The sequence below is a fragment of the Pogoniulus pusillus genome, chromosome 18 (assembly GCF_015220805.1).
Source record: "Pogoniulus pusillus isolate bPogPus1 chromosome 18, bPogPus1.pri, whole genome shotgun sequence".
Lineage (NCBI taxonomy): Eukaryota > Metazoa > Chordata > Aves > Piciformes > Lybiidae > Pogoniulus > Pogoniulus pusillus.
In genome coordinates, this window is record NC_087281.1 from 8,881,520 (window position 1) to 8,900,975 (window position 19,456).

The window sequence follows — 19,456 nt, forward strand, 5'->3', positions numbered from 1 at the left end:
ATGTGGCCTGACCAGTGCTAAGTACAAGGGCAGAAGAACTTCCCTTGTCCTGCCGGCTGCACTATTCCTGATACAGGCCAGGATGCCATTGGCCTCCTTGGCCACCTGGGCACAACATTGGCTCAGGTCTCTCTCTGCCTGGCTGCTCTCCAATCACCCTGTCCCCGGCCTCTCCAGTCACTCTGTCCCCCCTGCTCTAGCAGGGGGTTGGACTTGATGATCTCCTTGGGTCATTTCCAACCTCTAACATCCTGTGAGCCTGTGACCAGAAGCTTGGCTTCCTGGGGCTCACCATGAATTTTTCCCTCTACAATTCTGAGGACATTCAGAAGACTCTTTTTATGGTCAGCAGCTTGTTCTCCTGTAGTGCTGCATGGGGCTATTGTGGCCAAAGTGCAGAACCCAGCACTTGGCCTTGTTAAAACTCGCAGCACTGGACTGTGCCCATCTATCCAGCCTGTCCAGGTCCCTCTGCAGAGCCCTCCTGCCCTCTAACATATCAACACATTCTCCCAACTTGGTGTCAACTGTAAGCATCCCCTCGGCCAGATCAGCTATATCACTGCAGAGTGGGACCAGGCTGCTGGGCCTGGTCAATGGCTGCTACAGAGGAGTGTGAGCTAAATCTTGTCCAGCCAGGTCTGCCACCTAGCAGTGCACTTTGAAGCCCCACTGCTCTCAATGTCCAGAGAGAAGATAAAACTGTTAACATTGCAAGCTGCTTTTTGGTGCTCTCTGTTACTATCACACTAGAGCCACAGTTACTGAAGACACAGCCACCTACTTACACAGACACTCTAAGCAAACACTGCCTGTCTGTAGGTGACTGCAGTCCTCTGCTGCCTTTGTGGCATATGGTCTCTGGATACCCTCTGGACCTGTGAAGAAGCCACGTTTCCCTAGGCACAGATACAATAGCCCAGATTTGCCATGCCCCTTTCACCACTAGCACTTGGATTTGAATTTGGAGATGGAGGAAGTGAACGCTCTGTATGGAGTATCTCTGGCTCAGCAGCCACTGAGTCTAAGTCTGCTGGTCTGCAGGGAACATCTGATAGCTCGTATGTTCACTCCCTGCCATTCCCAAATCCTTTGCTGAGTTTTCTTTGAGGCCTGGAAAAAACACAAAGCACTGTGTGTAGGAAACAGACCCGACCAAAAACTCCAGCACCTGTGGAGCAACAAAAACAAGCAGAGGGGCAGGATTCATTCATTCTCTATCACTCATCTGCACATGCCAAAATTACCAAAGTTCAACTGCTCAGCTTGCCCCTCCTGCTCAGCAGAGCCTGGAAAGAGAGGAGGAGTGGCATGAAGGGACAGGAGGTCTAGTTTCACAGCTGGCAGGCATGGTAAAAGCTTACAAGGCTTTTAATTCAGGCTTGCCAATGTGACTGTTTCCTCCCTTCATTTCTGGCCTTGGCTCCAAAGCTGTCCACAGGGAGCATCCAGTCTAGCCTTAAGTATCATCTGATATCTCTTACAGTTTGTCTCCCTTCTGCAGTCCCAGCTTGTGACTATTAACCAAGGTCCTGACTCAGACATGACTCCAGAGCCTCCCCTCCCCACAGGCTTTGTGCTTCCACACAGCCTCCTGCACTTTATTCTGCTGCCCCACAGTACTGCTGCTGCAGCATACAGGAGATGGCAGTGCCAAGGGCTTGAAATAAGTAGACACTTCCACCATTTGCTGCTTAAACACTGCCACCAAGCACACCATGAAGGGCTTAAGATTTTAGCACAAGTCAGGTTAATAGATCAGTACAAGTCATGCAAAAGAGTAAACAGTTTCCCTTTAAGTAGAGAGACCCATCGAGGGCTCTGAAAGTCACTCAGCTGTACACCCTGGGAAAGAAGAAGAAGAAAGAAAAAAGAGTCAGTGAAAGCTGTCAGCTGTGAGGGTACAGGGACACAAAGAAAGGAATCCACAAATGGCTGATCCAAATCCAAAGGACACAGGTGCTTCCACCAGTGTGTGCCAGATTACCTTTGTATCATCCTCAGCTAACTGGAAAAACTACAAGACACTCTGCAGGCTCTCTGCAGCTCACAAGGCCTCATGCATACTAACCAGAAAGTGAACAGCCAAGCATCCATGACAACAGATTCCCAGGAGACACTGCATACTTGCCCAGGTTTGCCCTGGCAGAAGAAAGAGCAGCTGTAGACATGGAAAGCAAAGACAAAAAAAACCCAAGCAACAGCTCAAATTTGTTTCAAGTATAGTTTTTGGAGCCAATTTATTAATGGGTTTGAGCCAGTCTGAATGTTTTAGATGTTGATATCAAGTATTTATGTTTTAAAGGATTACTTCTTGGCCCTGAATACCATTTCTCAGCCCAAGAGCCTGTCCTACAGAGTACAGCTAGCATAGGTGACTTTCTCAAGAGGTATAAACCCCACACAAACTCTACCTAATTCATTACAGAAAACATCCAGTGGAGATCAAAGGGTTTGTCTGGGGAGAATCTGGAATAAGCACCTTTCTTTTTTCCCCCCACATTCTTAGCCAAAGAATGGGTCTTAGTGGGGATTCTCAAAAAAAAAACACCCAAACACAACAGACAAGGGAGGTTATTCTGCCCCTGTCAGGCCACAACTCCAGTGCTGTGTCCAGTTCTGGGCACCTCAATTCAAGAGAGATGTTGAGATACTGGAAGGTGTCCAGAGAAGGGCAACCAAGCTGGTGAGGGGCCTGGAACACAAACCCTATGAGGAGAGGCTGAGGGAGCTGGGGGTGCGCAGAGCCTGGAGAAGAGGAGGCTCAGAGGGGACCTCATTGCTGTCTACAACTACCTGAAGGGAGGTTGTAGGCAGGTGGGGATTGATCTCTTCTCCCAGGCAAGCAGCAACAGAACAAGGGGAAGCAGTCTCAAGTTGTGCCAGGGGAGGTCTAGTCTGGATGTTAGGAGGAAGTTGCTGGCAAAGAGAATGATTGGCACTGGAATGGGCTGCCCAGGGAGGTGGTGGAGGCACCATCCCTGGAGGTCTTCAAGAAAAGACTGGATTTGGAACTTAATGCCAGGGTCTATTTGATTGGCTAGGGCTGGGTGCTAGGTTGGACTGGATGATCTTGGAGGTCTCTTCCAACCTGCTTGATTCTGTGATTCTCTTCTCTTCTCTACACTGAACAACCCCAGCTCCCTCAGCCTATCCTCACAGCAGATGTGTTTCAACCATCTTTTTGGCCCTCCAAGAGCTCTGTGTCCTTCTTACGACGGGGATACCCAGAACTGGACACAGTATTTGAGGTGAGGCTCACAAGAATAGTGTATTATTTAATATTCATGCCATATTTACATTTGAGGGTGCTTCAATGCCTTGGGTGCTTGCATCTGGAATGCAAGTGAGCAATTCTATCAACTCCATACAGAGCTTTAAGCAGCAAGTTAAGCAAAATAGGCAAGGCTTATAGTTGCAGCAGTAGTTACTGCTCCTTTCTAACCCTACCAGCAGCCACATCAGGAGATAATCAGACTTTTTCAGCTTCTTGTGGTTTACAATTTCAATCCTCTCTAGGGTATTGCCATAGAATGTTTAGCCTAACTAGTCAGAGTCTGCAAAACACAGACCAGAAGAATTAGCACATCAAAACCATCACACTTCTTGTAGCAGTCAGAGCTGACAAGAACATTAAGTGTATTATGAAGAGGTACAAGAATACTAAGATGTCATACTAGAAGTCTATCTGCTCAAAAAAAAACCCAACATTTTCCAAGAGCACCATTTCTGCTGCTCCTAATTACACTCATTCCTCTGGCAACACTTAGAAACTAATAGTGCTGGTCTTGTTATTCAGGGGATGAGAAGAAATTACGTGACATCAAAAACAAATTAAGAGGTTGATTTGGAAGCACAGCAAACTCAGAATTACAATGAAAATCCAATTGCAATAGCAATTAGAGCTCTGAACAAAGCACTACAGCTTAGGTTTCAAGGCTTACATGAAGGTATGCTCAATGTGCAGTCTTATCTAGCCAAGTACACGTTGTGCTCTGTCTTCTCTGCACATACAGCAAACAAGAGCAGTAACACACTTTCCTGAACAAATCCAGGGCATTCCCTGACCTTTGACAGCTTCCCCAGCTGCAAACCACATCAGCTGTAACAAGTTGTGCTAGTTTGAAGCAGGCTAGAATGTTTTGGTGAGAAGAACTAGATTACAGGCTGTGGAAAGAAAACAGTGGTGATGTCTACTTCACTCACAGGCTTGCTGAGATGTGCAGGAACAAGAAATAAAAACATTAGATAAATGCTTGGCACCACTCTCACTCAGGCTGCTGGCTGAGCTGCATCGCTCTAACCTCACCCTCCATTTTGGGCTAACCCACTTTGCTTCCTAACCTCTGGCTGAACCTCCATTCTTCCTTGGGACTGGGGTAAGGGGAAGGTGAAGGAGTGGTTGAGAGCCCCTCCTGGGGACTCAGGTTTCTGGGAGGGCTGTTGTGTTTCTGTATTACCTTTTCCCTTGTCTATTTCTGTCTATGACTGTATATACTGTAAATATCTGCTTGTATATTGTGCTAGCTGTAAATATAAGCTTCATTCAATTTCCAGAGCTGGCTGAGTCTAGTCCGGGTGATTTCCAAAGTGGGGTGGGGAGGGAACACCCAAACCATCACACAAGTACCAAGTCTACAGCAGTAAGAAGATGAGACATCTGACTGGCTCCATTTAAAGATGTTTCTGACACGCTACAAACTGCACAGCCCCACTAGCTTTGCAATTTAGAAAACTTCTTAAATGGTTCCCTATTTCTTAACCATGACCTTATTGTGACCATCCACTATCTTAAGACAGCCTGCAAGAAAGCTGAGGAGGGACTCTTTAGGCTGTCAGGTAGTGATAGGACCAGGAGGAATGGTGCAGAGCTAGAAATGGGTAGATTCAGATTGGACAGTAGGAGGGACTCCTTCACCATGAGGGTGGTGAGACTCTGGAATGGATTACACAGGGAGTTGGTGGAAGCCTCATCCCTGGAGGTGTTTAAGGCCAGGCTGGATAAGGTTCTAGACTGCTTAATCTAGTGTGAGGTGTCCCTGCTCATGGCAGTGGGGTTGGAACTAGATGATCCTTGTGGTGCCTTCTAATCCTGACAGTTTGATTCTATCATTATGCCCTAACACCACAGCACCAGACAGGAGTGTCAGATGAGCTTCTGAAGTGATACACAAGGTTGAGAGGTATGCAATTCAAGAGTTCATCCTTTGTGTAAGTGCTCAACCTATTTTTTCCCTAACCAAATGTGAGAAGATGGAATCATAGCTTGGCAGGATATGCTACAATTTTAAAAACACATGCCCATTTAGCATAAGCATGACCACAACTTCTAATTGATACTAAGCTCTTAACACTCCAGAGGATCTGCAGTTTTCCAAGTTCATTCCTAGAGAAATCACTTTACATGAGCAAAGAAAGTCCAACAGGAGACTGAGAAGATCATTTTCAATTAGGAAAACCAACAAACTTAACTGAGATTCTCTTAAGTATCTTCATTCCTGCCTTTTAAAATTCACCTGTGGCATCCAGGACACCTATGACTCTGAAACCTTGAGTGGAGAACAATTTTAGCTAATTGGTCTTGGCATGGAGAAAAAGAGTTCATCTCTGATTCATTGATTGTTATTTCCTCAAAATCAACTGCTCCTCAATAATAAATGTGTATCTGAGAACACAGTTCTAGAGAAGAGCTCTGGTTTAACTCAGTCTTCGTCTACGTAAGAAGTAGATGCTTCTATTGAGGGCTTCCTCTTGCGAGATGAGCTGTGGACCAATGCCCAAAACTCCTATTCACATCAACAGGCTGAAAGAAAGCAGAAGCAGAGCCCAGCAGTACAGTTCTTGTGTAAGCCAACAATGGAGAGGCTATTCAGAGCTAAGGCAGAAAACCTGCACTGAAGTCCAGCCCACACCAAGGACAGCCAGGCTGGTAGCCATGCCAAACCTCGTTTCAAAACACACTGTTTCCTACAGCATTTACTCTAGTTGTGGACTTGGCCTTACAAGCTTAGACAGCTTCTGTCTATTGAAGATTAATGGCTGCCACATTTTCAAGCCTCGGATATGCTCTGGAAGAAGCTGCTCTCATTCACTCTGCTGTGGCAAAACTGGAGCACAAGTGCCCAGCACCAACAGTTCGGTCTGCTCCATCACACACCCACCCTGTTTCTGCCACTTCAGATCCACACTACCACCTCCCTCCTTTCTCACTCACAGGCAGTGCCCTATGAGGGAGCTACACAGTGCAAAGCACACCTGCATCACCTATCAAACACCAGTGCCAAGCCATGCTAGACAAGGAAGTTGCCCTGCCTTAGAAAATAGTGCCAGTGAAAGGCAAAGGCAAAAAAGGAATATCTTGTTTTCCATTCCTTCCTACTGTTGTTTTCTGTAGTGCTTTAAACAAGTTTCTTACTCTCTGACTTTTAAGCAGTAGAGGCCCCTGTTATCTTGTGGGTGCTGGCTTCCAAGAGATTGGTCACTTGTGCAAGTGCTTAAGCTGTGACTTCAACACTTAGTAGTGGTGGTGTATGAACCAAAGAAAAAAGCCTAACCTCTAGGTCAAAGCCTGAAATGAGCAGAAGAGATAGCCAGAAAAGCAAGCAAGAAGCTGCCATGACCATCAGACGCTCTCTGAGCTACCCAAGGAGTAGGTTCTGAATAGGCATTTACCCTTTCCAGTTTCCTCAAGATCACCTCACTGATACCCTGAAGTAGCAAAGTGTAAAGTTTTCTCCTTTTCAGAGGTTGCTACCTTAAGCAAAAGATGTAACCTGCAGGCCTGAAAAGAGATCCTTTCATCTGCAGACCAAATACAGCACGGGCAGTGATGGCATATGGCAAAGCTGCCTGCAAACTCCTTTTCTCCCTAGGCAACGATGAGATATTTGTATCATAACGAGCCACATGCTGAGGCAGGAGTGGGAAGGGCCAACTCAACAGCTACAATGGACCCAACCCAAGCAGCCCAGTCCAGATACACCAAGGCTGGGCAAAGCAAGGACAGCACTGCAGAGAAGGTCCTGACTTTTCAGGTCTTGCTGATATAAACAGCTTACAGCAAAACTTTTTGATCTGCCAGGCCCTCAAGGCTACTTGGGCTGAATTCACAGAGTGGGAAAGAAAATGTAGCAGGATTACCCTTCTGCACTGTAATGTGTCAAAACATTAAACAAAACAAAGTGTCCTTTGGAAAGTCTCCTTCAAAAAGAAACTGCAACAGCCAACACAAGAGAGAACAGGGATGTCCTTTGGAAAGTCTCCTTCAAAAAGAAACTGCAACAGCCAACACAAGAGAGAACAGGGATGTGCTGCAGGATGACTATCCTTGGACAGCCACCCTTAAGGGATCCAACCTGCAACAGCCAACACAAGGGAGAACAGGGATGTGCTGCAGGATGACTGTCCTTGGGACAGCCACCCTTAAGGGATCCAACCCATCATCCAGTTGGTGACTGCTGTTCATCTCACTTGAAACCACATTCTAACCAGTTGAGATGCTGCTGCAGTTAGGATCTCCAGGTTTTGCCAGGTGATTTTTGTGTGGCCTGCTGGTGATGAGCCAAAAATCACTGCTAGTAGGTACGGGAGACTGGCTTTCCCTTTTACTAGTTTATTATGGATTATTTCCCCTTGTCTTTTAAGAGAAAAAGGCTGGATGTCAAGACATCAATCTTACCCATTCACATGCAGAGATTCTGACAGGCACTTTCAGGTGCAGCACTTTCTTTTGTTCCTCCAAATTTTCTCCCTCCAGACACACCTCCATGTTAGAGTCACACCAAAAGCAGTCATGGCCTGGCATAGACTTGCACACCAATTCAGTCTGTATTTCAGCCATGTACAGAGAACAGACTCTCCAGAAAAGCTGGATGGTGATTATTAGTGGCTCCAAGTGCCCTGTAAAAGGCTAATGGACACCAAAACGCCCTCTGAACATCAAGGAAGCACTTTTCAGGATGCCCAAGCACTGCCACAAGTTGCTCAGGAAGGTTGCAGAGCCTCCACCCTAGGCAATATTAAAAAGTTATCTGGCCACAGTCCTAGGGAACTGGCTCCAGGTGACCCTGCTTGAGCAGAACAGTTCCCTTCCAACCACATTCTGAAAGCATCCTCTGACCTGTGACAAAGACCTTGAAAGTTTAGGGATAGGACTAGATTATCCTACCTGCCTTGCCCTTGGTGTTCACAGCTGGCACCATGGAAGCAGATGAGCCTTACCATCAGTGAAGTGAATCACAGCCAACTCATTTGCCTCCTTCAGGAAAGGAGCAAAAATCATTACCCTTTCCAGGAAGCACTTAAGCCAAGTTCCACATGGGTCACTGCTCTTACACTCCAATTCATCTAGCTCCACCAGCACCAATGTGCTATCACTACAGCATGTTTTGCATGGATTAGATAGCCACCCAGGGAACAGAGACAGAGATATCTGCTGCCTGGCAGTTATCACCAACTTGGGCAGGGTGAGGTCCCTCATCCCTACCCTTCCTAGTGGATATCTGCCTCCCAGATGGCACCCTTCCTTCATATTCCCCCTCTCTCTCTGCCACTGTCAAGACTACAAATGCCTTAATCAGTAAAACAGACATCATCTGGGTGGCACTGGGCCAAAAAGTCTTTGTAACAGGCATCATACCAGAAGAGAACATCTCCTCAACTCCCCTAAAGGCACAAAGAACAATAAATACACTTCTAAAATGCTCCATCACCCACTCATGGGGCCTGTGTCTCAAGCTGCAGGCCCTCCTGTCACAGAGCTAAAACCTTGCAGGCAAGTAGACTGGACTAACCTAATCTATCATGTTCAGCCTCAAATCTTCTCATGCTAGGATTGCCTCGCATCAGCCTGGCACAGCATTTGTTCTGCTGGCTGCCTCAGTGCCAAGTGCTGACAGGGGTGAGACACACAGAGGCTTCTGGGCAGAAGGAACAGCTGTTGTAGAGTATTTCTGGGGCTGAAAATAAAAGCAAAATTGCAAGAAGTTACTAGAAGCAAGACTTCTCATCCTATAATGGTGCAAGTGGCTTCTGCAACAGTTTCCTTAACTCTATTGCTTCAACAAGTGCTCTAGTGCACCCTGGGACAAAGAATTTCTATGGCCCAACTTTTACACCTGAGAAAGACAAGCTCTGGCACAGGGCCCCTTAGGAAATAGTGTGAGACATTGCATTCAGGCCCCTGAACTCCACACAGTCACTCTGGAGATCAAGGGCCAGGCCAGAGGCTGATGAAACTTTCAGCAGCACCAGGTTTTCCATCACCAAGAAAAGCTCTGATGGGCAAACATATGATAACAATTTTTAGGAAGTGACAAGGCCTGGATTCACATTGGAGATCAAGAGGTGAAAAGGTCCTATGAGCTCACACATTCTCTATCCAGAAGCTATTTGTCAAGCCCTGGAGAGGCAGGCAAAGCCCAGCTGTGCTAAGGATATGGAAATCTCACCCTGGAGCCAATAGCAGCCCAAAGTCCAGACCCCAGCACACCAGAGGCCACACACTGGTCCTTGGTTATATGTTGCAAGTGACGTCCCACAGCCTTTATTGATCAAATACCATCCCAACAGAAAGCTCTCAGTGTTGATTGCCCTACTAGACTCAGTCCAAACAAAATGCCAGCATTAAAAAATATTCAGAAGAGCAATTGTTTGGCTTGATACTACACAGCTAAGCTCAGATAAACATTCATGCTCACTTTCAGTGTCAAGACAAAGGTGCGCTCACTCATCATGCACTGAAACTACTCACACGACAAATGGGTGCAGTATCTGCAGTGATAAATCCAAATGTTAACACAACATGTTTTTCTCTTCTGTGGTGGTCTTTCTCATCCTAGCAACAAAAAGCATTTTGAGGAATGCATTAGGGCTCCCTAAGACAACACTATTGATATTATCTACTCACATACGCAGGCAAACCACAGCAGAAAGGTTTCACAATTTGCTCAGAACTACCTAACGACTTTGCAGCGTAACTGTAAATATGCTCAGGTACCCAAACTCCCTGCATTGTACTTTAAAATGATACTTTCTTACCACTCACCCACACAAATGAGGACAGATTCAACCCAAAGCTAGTCTCCTCCAAGAGATCACTTACGGTCTCTCACCCTGAAAATGCTATACTCTGACTTCTCAAGCTGTTGAAAGTAATTTCAAAGAGGCTCCAGGCAGTCTCACTGAACAGCACAGGAGGATGGACACTTTTTACTTCCTTTCTATTTACACAACATGCCAAGATCAATTAGTCTCATTCCCTAGGAATAAGATCAGCAGTTCCAATGAGTATTTATTGGAAGGAAGCCCTTCTGGACTTCCTTAAACTTTAACCTACTCCTACATTCTTGGTGCCCTCGTGTCAAGCCATCAAAGGATGTCCCTGCTCTCCTTAACTCTGTGCTCTTAATAGGCCAAACCCCCCAGATCTGCTGAAGTTAACAGGGTGGCAGCAGCCACAGCCTTTCTAGGAGATGCATAGGCTTCATTAAATAGCAAGCGGCTGGCAGCAGAGCCCAAGGCTGTCCAAGGACCACGATTAAGGGGTGGCTGGGACAGGGCATTCACTGCAGCAACACTAGTGTCTGCACAAGCCAGGGTATTTCCACTCAATTAGGGGAAAGAAAGGAAGAAGCCTTCTGAGCTAATTTTCTAGTCCTTTGGAGAAGTGAAGGAAAGCATGCACTGAATTGCCCTCTCTCAGCTTCAATAGAGAAGAGCCCCAGTGGCCAACTGACCAGCCAGCTGGGGTGGGAAATATGCCCACCAACTCTTCCAACTCACTGCTGGGGCACAAAAGGGCAGAATCATACTGCTCTGTGAAGCTGGAAATGCATGGCCTGGCATCTAAGCACCACGAGGCCTTTCAAACTTGCCTCTATGCAGCCTCTCCTGCTGAGAGAGGCTGAACTGAAAGGCCTAGGTGAGGAAGATTTTACTTTATCCACACGCCATAGAGGCAGAAGCACAGGAATTCCTTAACCCCTTAGAAGCACTTAGATTGCCCCAAACCCACCTGTGCCTCTCAAATTTGCTCCCCTTCCTTACCAAAAGGCATCAAATCACTGGAACGTGGGAAGACACTTAGACACTGCATGCCACTGCCCCAAACCCACCTGTGTCTCTCAAATTTGCTCCCCTTCCTCACCAAAAGGCATCAAATCACTGGAACATGGGAAGACACTTAGACACTGCATGCCACTGCCCCCAAACCCACCTGTGTCTCTCAAATTTGCTCTCCTTCCTTACCAAAAGGCTCCAAATCATTGGAACATTGGAAGACACTTAGACACTGCATGCCACTGCCCCAAACCCACCTGTGTCTCTCAAATTTGCTCCCCTTCCTTACCAAAAGGCATCAAATCACTGGAACATGGGAAGACACTTAGACACTGCATGCCACTGCCCCCAAACCCACCTGTGTCTCTCAAATTTGCTCTCCTTCCTTACCAAAAGGCTCCAAATCATTGGAACATGGGAAGACACTTAGACACTGCATGCCACTGATACACATGGCTGTTCTGCAAGACAAGCTTTGCCTGTTCAACTCTAAGAATAGTTTAAGCATGACAACACAGCACAGAGCCACTCCACAATTTTCCAAAGCAAGCAAGAAATCATCACAAAACTTGAAGATGTTACTGGTTAAAATTAACAAATTAAACCCATAAATTCAATACTAATAACCAAACACTGTTAAAATATTCATGCTGCATCTCTCTTTGTATGCTTCTCCTCTGTCCTGAACCCCCCAAAAGGGGTACATTTCTGTTTTACACTAAAACCACTAACTACAGAGCCTCTCTTTATAACAGGGATTCCACAACCCAGCAGTGTTAATAACAACTACAGTAAAAATGTTGTTTAAAAGGAAAAAAAAAATCACCCCCCTATCTCCACTCCAGATTTACAAGTCTTTGGCAAAAATCTTTCCCACAATTAATCCAGAAGTGCAGAGAGTAGACAGATGAAGCAGCAGATAATTTTCACAAGGTTTCCCAGGAAAAAAAAAAGCATGACTGTTAAGGAAGCTTACTTAAGTCAGCCTCTAAGCTTCACACCACAGTCTCAAAAACACTGTTAAAAGGAACTTTAGGCAGAGCAAGTAGATGCTATGACTGGGACAGAAATCAGGTGACAAACTTGGGCCAAAAGTGGCTTTATTTACTCACATGGCTCTGTTTACTCACATGCATTCCAGGGTGAAAAAGGAAGAAAATAAAGGGGGAAAAAACAGACCAGGCACTGGCTCACCAACTTTCTTCCCCTCTCATTAAGATGTGAGACTAATTAAAGTCTATAAGTAGAAGATTTGAGTGACATGAAATGCAAGAATATTCTGGGAATAAATACTTAGCTAGAGGGGCAAAGAGGGGATAAGGGAAAAGCGTACAGAGATGACCAAGCTCTGTGTTACGTATTCATGGGACACACACTCACAGCAGGACTGAGAACAAGCAGTAATGTAATAAAGAAAAGGAGAGGTGACACTTCCAAAGATCTTGGAAAAATTAATACATATTCCTTTCTTCTACTGCCTCTTGTAGTCTTAAAGGTGTTGTAAATGAGGTTAAAACTACACCAAGTACACACAGCAGTATTTTTCCCTAATGAAATCCAGCACTGAAAATAACTAACTGCAATTTACCAGGGTTAAACAGATGACTGCAGATACTCTTTCAAACTGACTCTACATCAGTGCAAGAAAAACAAATAACAAAGAGTGAACTGAAATACTAGCTCTACAGGAATGCCTGCTAGAAGAGAGGCACCAGATGGGCATGGCACACACTCCTCTGCTACTATGCATGCCCCATTTCCCAGCCTCTGCAGAGGTGAGGCAACTTCCTCACATTTACATACCTCAACTTCAGACCTCCACAAAAATTCTGCAAAGACACCTCAGCCTAAGGAGATCACCAAGAGTGGAAACTCTTATCAAGCTTACAACTTCCATGACAAAGTTGTTGCTTTATATACACCCAGGGAAATAATTTATTCTGGAGTCAATGGCATGGGTCAGACCACGGCATCAGGAGTAGCTTGACAAAAGTGAACTCCAGTGACTTTTTTCCTGTGTTAAGCACAGCACCCTGTAGAGGTGCTGCCTTCCTAAGAGGATGTCCTGTTTCTTAAGTACGTGTTCTAGTTACAGTCTTCTCAGCAGAGGGACTTACAGACTAGCAAAAGTTTGCTACTGTTAACATGGATAAGAACCCCGCTTAGAATCATAGAATCAAGCAGGTTGGAAGAGACCTCCAAGATCATCCAGTCCAACCTAGCACCCAGCCCTAGCCAGTCAACTAGACCATAGCACTAAGTGCCTCATCCACTCTTTTCTTGAACACCACCAGGGACGGTGACTCCACCACCTTCCTGGGCAGCCCATTCCAGTGAGCCACTCAACTTGCAGCAGCTTGACCTCCTGTCAAGAGACATATCTACACTTAGGCCTAGTTCACTCTAGACAGACAGCAAGAGTATGGCCCTGAAGACATGATCACAAGAAGCAACCCTGTATTAGTGACTTGCCCTCAGTAACTCTTCTCTGTCTTTGCTCACAGCACCATCTCTCAAGTCATACTGCTCTTCTCACATGAAGCTCCACCTTACCTGCTGCATTTTTTCAAGGTCAAGGCTGGGCCTGCTGACCTTATCCATGTATCCTTGTCGGTGTCTCTTACAGGGCATAACTTGCTCAAGGCCTGCCCCAACACTTGTGAAGATTAAAGGCCTGGAGGCTGGGCTCCGCACCAGGGGCTGGAGTCTCTTGGGAGGGGAGGCACTGAACAGCACAGGGCTGGGGCTAGCATGCAGCCCATCAGCCCGCTCTGTCCCAGGCTGGAAGGACATTGTGCACAAGTTCTTCACTTCTTCGTCGCTGGAGGAGGTGTTGTTGCTGTCTCCGCAGCAAGCAAGCCTGCTGACCTGGGACCACTTCCGCTTCTCAGCGGCAAACTCCCGGTTGATGCGCTCCAGCTCCTCTTCTGAGCTGTGGCGGTCAAGGCTGGCACGGAAGAGGGCTCGAACCTTGCAGCATTGGTTCTCCTGGTTCTGGAGCTGGTTGGTGGCCAAGGGAGTCAAGGTACAATTTCTTCTTCTCTCTGGTAGGAGGAGGAAATAGAGGAGTGGCAGAGCAGATCCGTCTCTCATACACTAACAAACTGGGCCTGCTTTCTCCTCACCTCTTTTATCTCTTCCCAGGTAAACTTCTGAGCTGTTTTTCCACCTTTTCATTCCCAGAAAAAATCCTCCTGGCTTAATGTTTCCCTTTGGAAGTTTCTAGACCTCTTTTTAGCCCAGACTCCTGGAGATCCTCTCACAAACTGTCACCTGAAGTCTAGCTGCAGAATAAAAGCATGTACCTGCCACCCACCTCATCCCTTCACCACGGTCTTGCAAATCTCTTGTTAAGCACTTGCCTCTAACCAAATGCTGTAAGCTCCAGTGACCAGCTCCCAGGGCAGGGGAGGCAAGTTAAGTCACATTATTCCAAGCCCCATGTCTGTAGCTCAAATAGAGATGTGGTTTCTGGAGGTTGAATTCCCCTTTCTATTACAGGGCACATCATACAAGAAAGCACACCTTCAGCCACAAGCTGGACACGTTCTACCTTGTTCTGCTGAGCTATTTCTGTGTTAAACTGTCTCTGTGTTAAGCATGTGGAGCAGGGATTTGAATTTTGACAGGACATGTTCTGTGGGTCAGAAATTTAACTTCTGTTTTTGCATAAGAATCCAATGGAATTTGGCTAAACAACAATAAAACACAGGGGATGCACAAATGGCAGAGACTTAGCATAGCTCAGCAAACACATTTACTACAGGTTTCAGCAGCAGCTCTAAGCTGTTTCATACCAGGTCAAAAATTAATAGCAGAGCACCTGTCTCATCTGTCAATGACCCTCAGCTAGACTCAAAAATAGGGCTGCCCCAAACCAACAGTAGAGGAGAAAGAAAGCAAGCTAAGCAAGCAATGCATCTAGGGGAAAGAGGAAAGTGAAGGTCAAAACTCAAAATGACAGGCAAGAGGAAAAACAGAACAAAGACAATGCAGGTGCTAAGCATGGAACAGAAGACAATTTTTTAGTTCCAACACTGCTGCTGGTCCAGCTGCATCTTTATGTGTCTGCAGCACTGGGGCCTTATCTTGTGGTTAACAACATCTACCTCTGGTAAGGCACATGCCAGCTGCTGTGTTTGATAACATCAGCTTCTCCCTGGGAGGTCTCAAAAACTTAAATATGGCTGATTTAACACATCTGGTTGTGTACATGGAGGACAATAAGGAAGGCACTTTCAAGAGGACAACTGAAAAGCGAAGTGGACTTCAGCTGTAGCATCCCAGGAACCTCCTATCTTGTCCTATTACCTCTGTCAATCTGAGCGAGTTCCTGGTTCTCTCCTTCAGAGTCATCACTGTCCTCATCACTTTGTGGGTAGGAGATCTAGGGGACAAGGAGAAAGAAAAGGTTTCATCGTGAACACTGCACATTACCCTTGCTGTTGTCCAAGTCACTTCCCCCCTCTCCCCTTTTCATATAACTTGTAGGCATCCACTCTTACCTACCATACACACAGCAACAGCACCTCTTCATCTACCAGTCTCAAACTCCCATCATATCCTCTTACTTGCACTTGCTAACTTTCCCCAGGCACAAAGAACATATATTTCCCTCAGCAAGTCTGCAGATGACACCAAGCTGCATGGCACAGTCAACTTGCTAGAGGGAAAGGATTCATCCACCAGGACCTGGACAGGTGGACCCAGGCCAACCTCATGGAATTCAACAAGGCCAAGTGTAAAGTCCTGCACCTGGGTCAGCACAATCCCAAGCACAAACACAGGCTGGGTGGAGAATGGCTGGAGAATAGCCCTGAGGAAAAGGACCTGGGGGTCTGGGTGGATGAAGAGCTCAACATGAGCCAGCAGTGTGCACACAGCCCAGACAGCAACTGTGTGCTGGGCTGCAGCAAGAGCAGTGTGGCCAGCAGGGCAAGGGAGGGGACTCTGCCCCTTTACTCTGCTCTTCTCACACCCCACCTGGAGTACTGTGTGCAGCTCTGGAGCGCCCAACACAAGAAGGATATGGAACTGCAGGAGCAAGTACAAAGGAGGCCATGAAGATGATCAGAGGGCTGCAGCAGCTCTGCTATGAGGACAGACTATGAGTTGGGGCTCTTCAGCCTGGAAAAGAGAAGGCTTCAAAGAGACCTGGTAGTGGCCTTCCAGTATCTGAAGAGGGCCTACAGAAAGGCTGGGGAAGGACAACTTACAAGGTCTTGTAATGACAGAACAAGGGGTAATGGGTTTAAACTGGCAGAGAGGAGGTTTAAACTATATGTTAGGAAGAAGTTCTTTACAATGAGGGTGGTGAAATACTGGAACAGGTTGCCCAGGGAGGTTGTGGCTGCTCCCTCCCTGGAGATGTTCAAGGCCAGATTGGACGAGGCCTTGAGCAACCTGCTCTAGTGGGAGGTGTCCCTGCCTATGGCAGGGGGTTGGAACTGGATCATCTTTGAGGTCTCTTCCAACCTAAACCATTCTGTGACTCCCTTAGCTTCCCAGACACACAGCTTATAACCACCGTGCCATACCATGTCTGCATCACGTGGGCAAGTGAATCTCCAAAACCCAAAGTAAATACACATCTGGTCAACAGCTCTATTATCTTGCAAGACACCCACACATGGAAGTGGCATGTTCACTTCAGCCTTCCTGTGCATGTACCCACACTTCTCCCTTGAAGGCACACACAGATAAGCCAAAGATCAGACTCATCTTGCTTTCTCAGAGGACAACTCTAAAAAATGTACTGGAAACAGAAGCAGCAGGACTTTGCAGAAATGCAGACAACACCACCACCAGCAAACACTCCTACAGTACCACTGAGTCCTCTTAAATGCTCCAAGGGTAATGAGTTCATATGCTTTGTCTAACAGCAATTTCCAGGAACATTTGCTCTGGACCAAGACACTTGTATACTCAATTACTCAAAACATGTTCTAACACTGAACAAACTTGGTAGTTTTCTCCTGAGAAGGGTTGAGAAATCTGAAACTGAACTTATGCTACCACCCTCCAGGGGTCTATTTGAGGGCTTTGTTCCCCCTAAAGCACATGGGCACCTTTTTTTTCCTCCTTTTTTTAAGGCTACCTTTTGCCTTTTTATATTTACACTGCCCTTTAAGAAGTCAGAAAATATTTTCCTTCTTTGCTAGTCATTAAACTGCTTTCCCAACTGACAAATTATGAACAGGGAAAGTGGCACTTCTGAAGTAAATGTCAGGGGTTCTCCTTCCCATTGTAACTATAATTTTCTTGAACATATTCACACACATGCATCATTTAATAAAGGCAGCTGGCACTGAGGAGCACTGCCAAATGAACAGGCATCTAGTTGTCCCTAGAACAGGTATAATACATAATACCTTGTTTGTGCCACAGTGGCTCATTGAGGGGACAGCTGACACTGAGGTGCCATTGTGCTAGCTGCTGCACAGACAGACAGTGGTGCTGTCTTCACTACAAAAGCTAAAGCTCCAATTCTAAACCAAGAGGTACTGACTTCAGTCTGTGGCTTATTCTCACATAAAAACCTTCCATTCAGATGTGGCAGGGTTTTCAGTGAGGTTTAACAGTTCTGTGAGGGAAAGCTATCAGTTCTAGGTTTTGTACCACATAAATGTCAATGACGTCCAACCCATGCAGGTCAAAGAGCTACTGCAAAACATCACTGGCTTGAGAGGCTTAAGAGTTGGACTTGGGTCAGGGACTGACATTTTGAAGATCTTTGTGTCTACTGGTCTGAAATACTCCTTTCTGTACAAAGTCAACTTTATTACCCTCTAGTCTCATATGGGTAAGATTCTTATTCACATGAACAGAGAACTCACTTCATTTGAGGAGATGACTCTGCTTTGCTAAGTCTTCCCCAGACTCAAACAGCCCAATACTAATCTCCTGTGAGCTGCCTCAAACACTTCTCCAGAAGCTTTGTTGAGAGCACCTGTGGGAAATATCTTTCAAATGAAAAGATACTGAGTCTGTGGATTTGGTCCCATAGGATATTCCAAAGAAATTAAAGTGGTAGGACAACAAGAAAGCCTTATTGGAAAGCAGAGGCTCCCAGAATCTCACTAACCTTACTTGCTCAACCTGCTCTTCTCACTTGCTCCCTGGGATAGGACAAGAAGCAATGGATGTAAACTGCAGCACAGGAGGTTTCACCTCAACACAAGGGGGAACTTCTTTACTGTAAAGATCACGGAGCACTGGCACAGGCTCCCCAGGGAGGTTGCGGAGTCTCCTTCTGTGGAGACTTTCAAAGCCTGTCTGAATGTGTTCCTGTGTGACCTGAGCTAGATTGTATGGTCCTGCTGTGGCAGGGAGTTTGAATTCAATGATCTCTTTGGGTCTCTTCCAACCCCTGAACCATCCACCATGGAAAAGTAAGCACCAACTCTTTAACTGACTATATTTTTTACAAGCAATGTACTAAGTTCTAGTGGGAGATGTCCCTGCCTATGGCAGAGGGTTGGAACTGGATGATCTTTGAGGTCCCTTCCAATCTAAACCATTCTATAATTGTAAGTGCTAAGCCACTCTAACACCCACCTTTCCTTTTGGAAGAAGAACATACCAGTAGCATGTTTCTCTCCACACTCAGACTGTTTCTCCCACTATTCAAAATGACATCACTGTACTCTTGTTATAGACAACACCCTCAGAAACTGGAGTTTTCATAATACACATCACAGGCCACCTGTTAAAAAAGCCTTGGACTCCAGCGATTGTGCATTGTGTGTGACTGAAATAAACAGAGTATAAGACTTAGGAATCACATTGTCTCTGATGTCCCATGACCTGTGCTGTGTGTCAGAATGCCTCTCATCTCCCACTGTGTGGGTTACGTACGTACACATAGCCTCCTGCTTGGTCTTCACATTTTTCACTTGGAAACATCATCATTTTCATTCCATCTGCCACTTCACAAGGTCTTCTATTTTAGTATTGTCACATTCTCTTTGTATTAGTAAATCCTTCCACAAATTATATCCTGGTTGTGGGAACTGAAGTCTCCCAAGCTTCTGTGTATGAGACCCTATCTCCCACATTGCCTAAGAACTATTGTTCATAGCAGACTAACATCTTGCAGAGTTGAAATTTTACACATGAAACCCCTTCCCATAATATACCACACAACAAAGACCAATGAGAGATCAAAACCAGGATTGTCTGTTAGTAAGGATAACAAGAGACCATAAAGATACAGGGAATCAAAGACTAAAGCTCTGACTAGCTGGAAAGAAGTGCTCTCTCCCCTGACTCTTCCCAGGCTTTAATAGTAACACTTTCCTGTCTTCAAAAGCATTCCTCTAAACATAGCAGTATTGCATTCAAGCCTCTCTTGCACAGTCCCTGTCTTACATTAGCCACAGATTTACTTCTGTCTGAG

General features: G+C 46.0%; 1 protein-coding gene across 8 annotated transcripts in view; it reads right to left on the reverse strand.

Annotated features, from left to right (window-relative positions):
- Positions 1–19,456, reverse strand: part of LOC135183393 (uncharacterized) — a 76,839-nt gene that overhangs the window by 28,584 nt on the left and 28,799 nt on the right. For 7 of the 8 annotated variants that reach the window (XM_064158341.1, XM_064158342.1, XM_064158339.1 and 4 more), the window contains exons 2-3: positions 15,370–15,445; positions 13,612–14,102 (exon numbers count right to left, since the gene is read on the reverse strand). In XM_064158341.1, the coding sequence (XP_064014411.1) occupies positions 13,612–14,102; positions 15,370–15,445 (567 nt within the window). Of the gene's footprint in view, positions 1–1,476; positions 1,846–13,611; positions 14,103–15,369; positions 15,446–19,456 lie in introns of those variants that run through there. The other variant, XM_064158344.1, reaches the window with a different exon arrangement.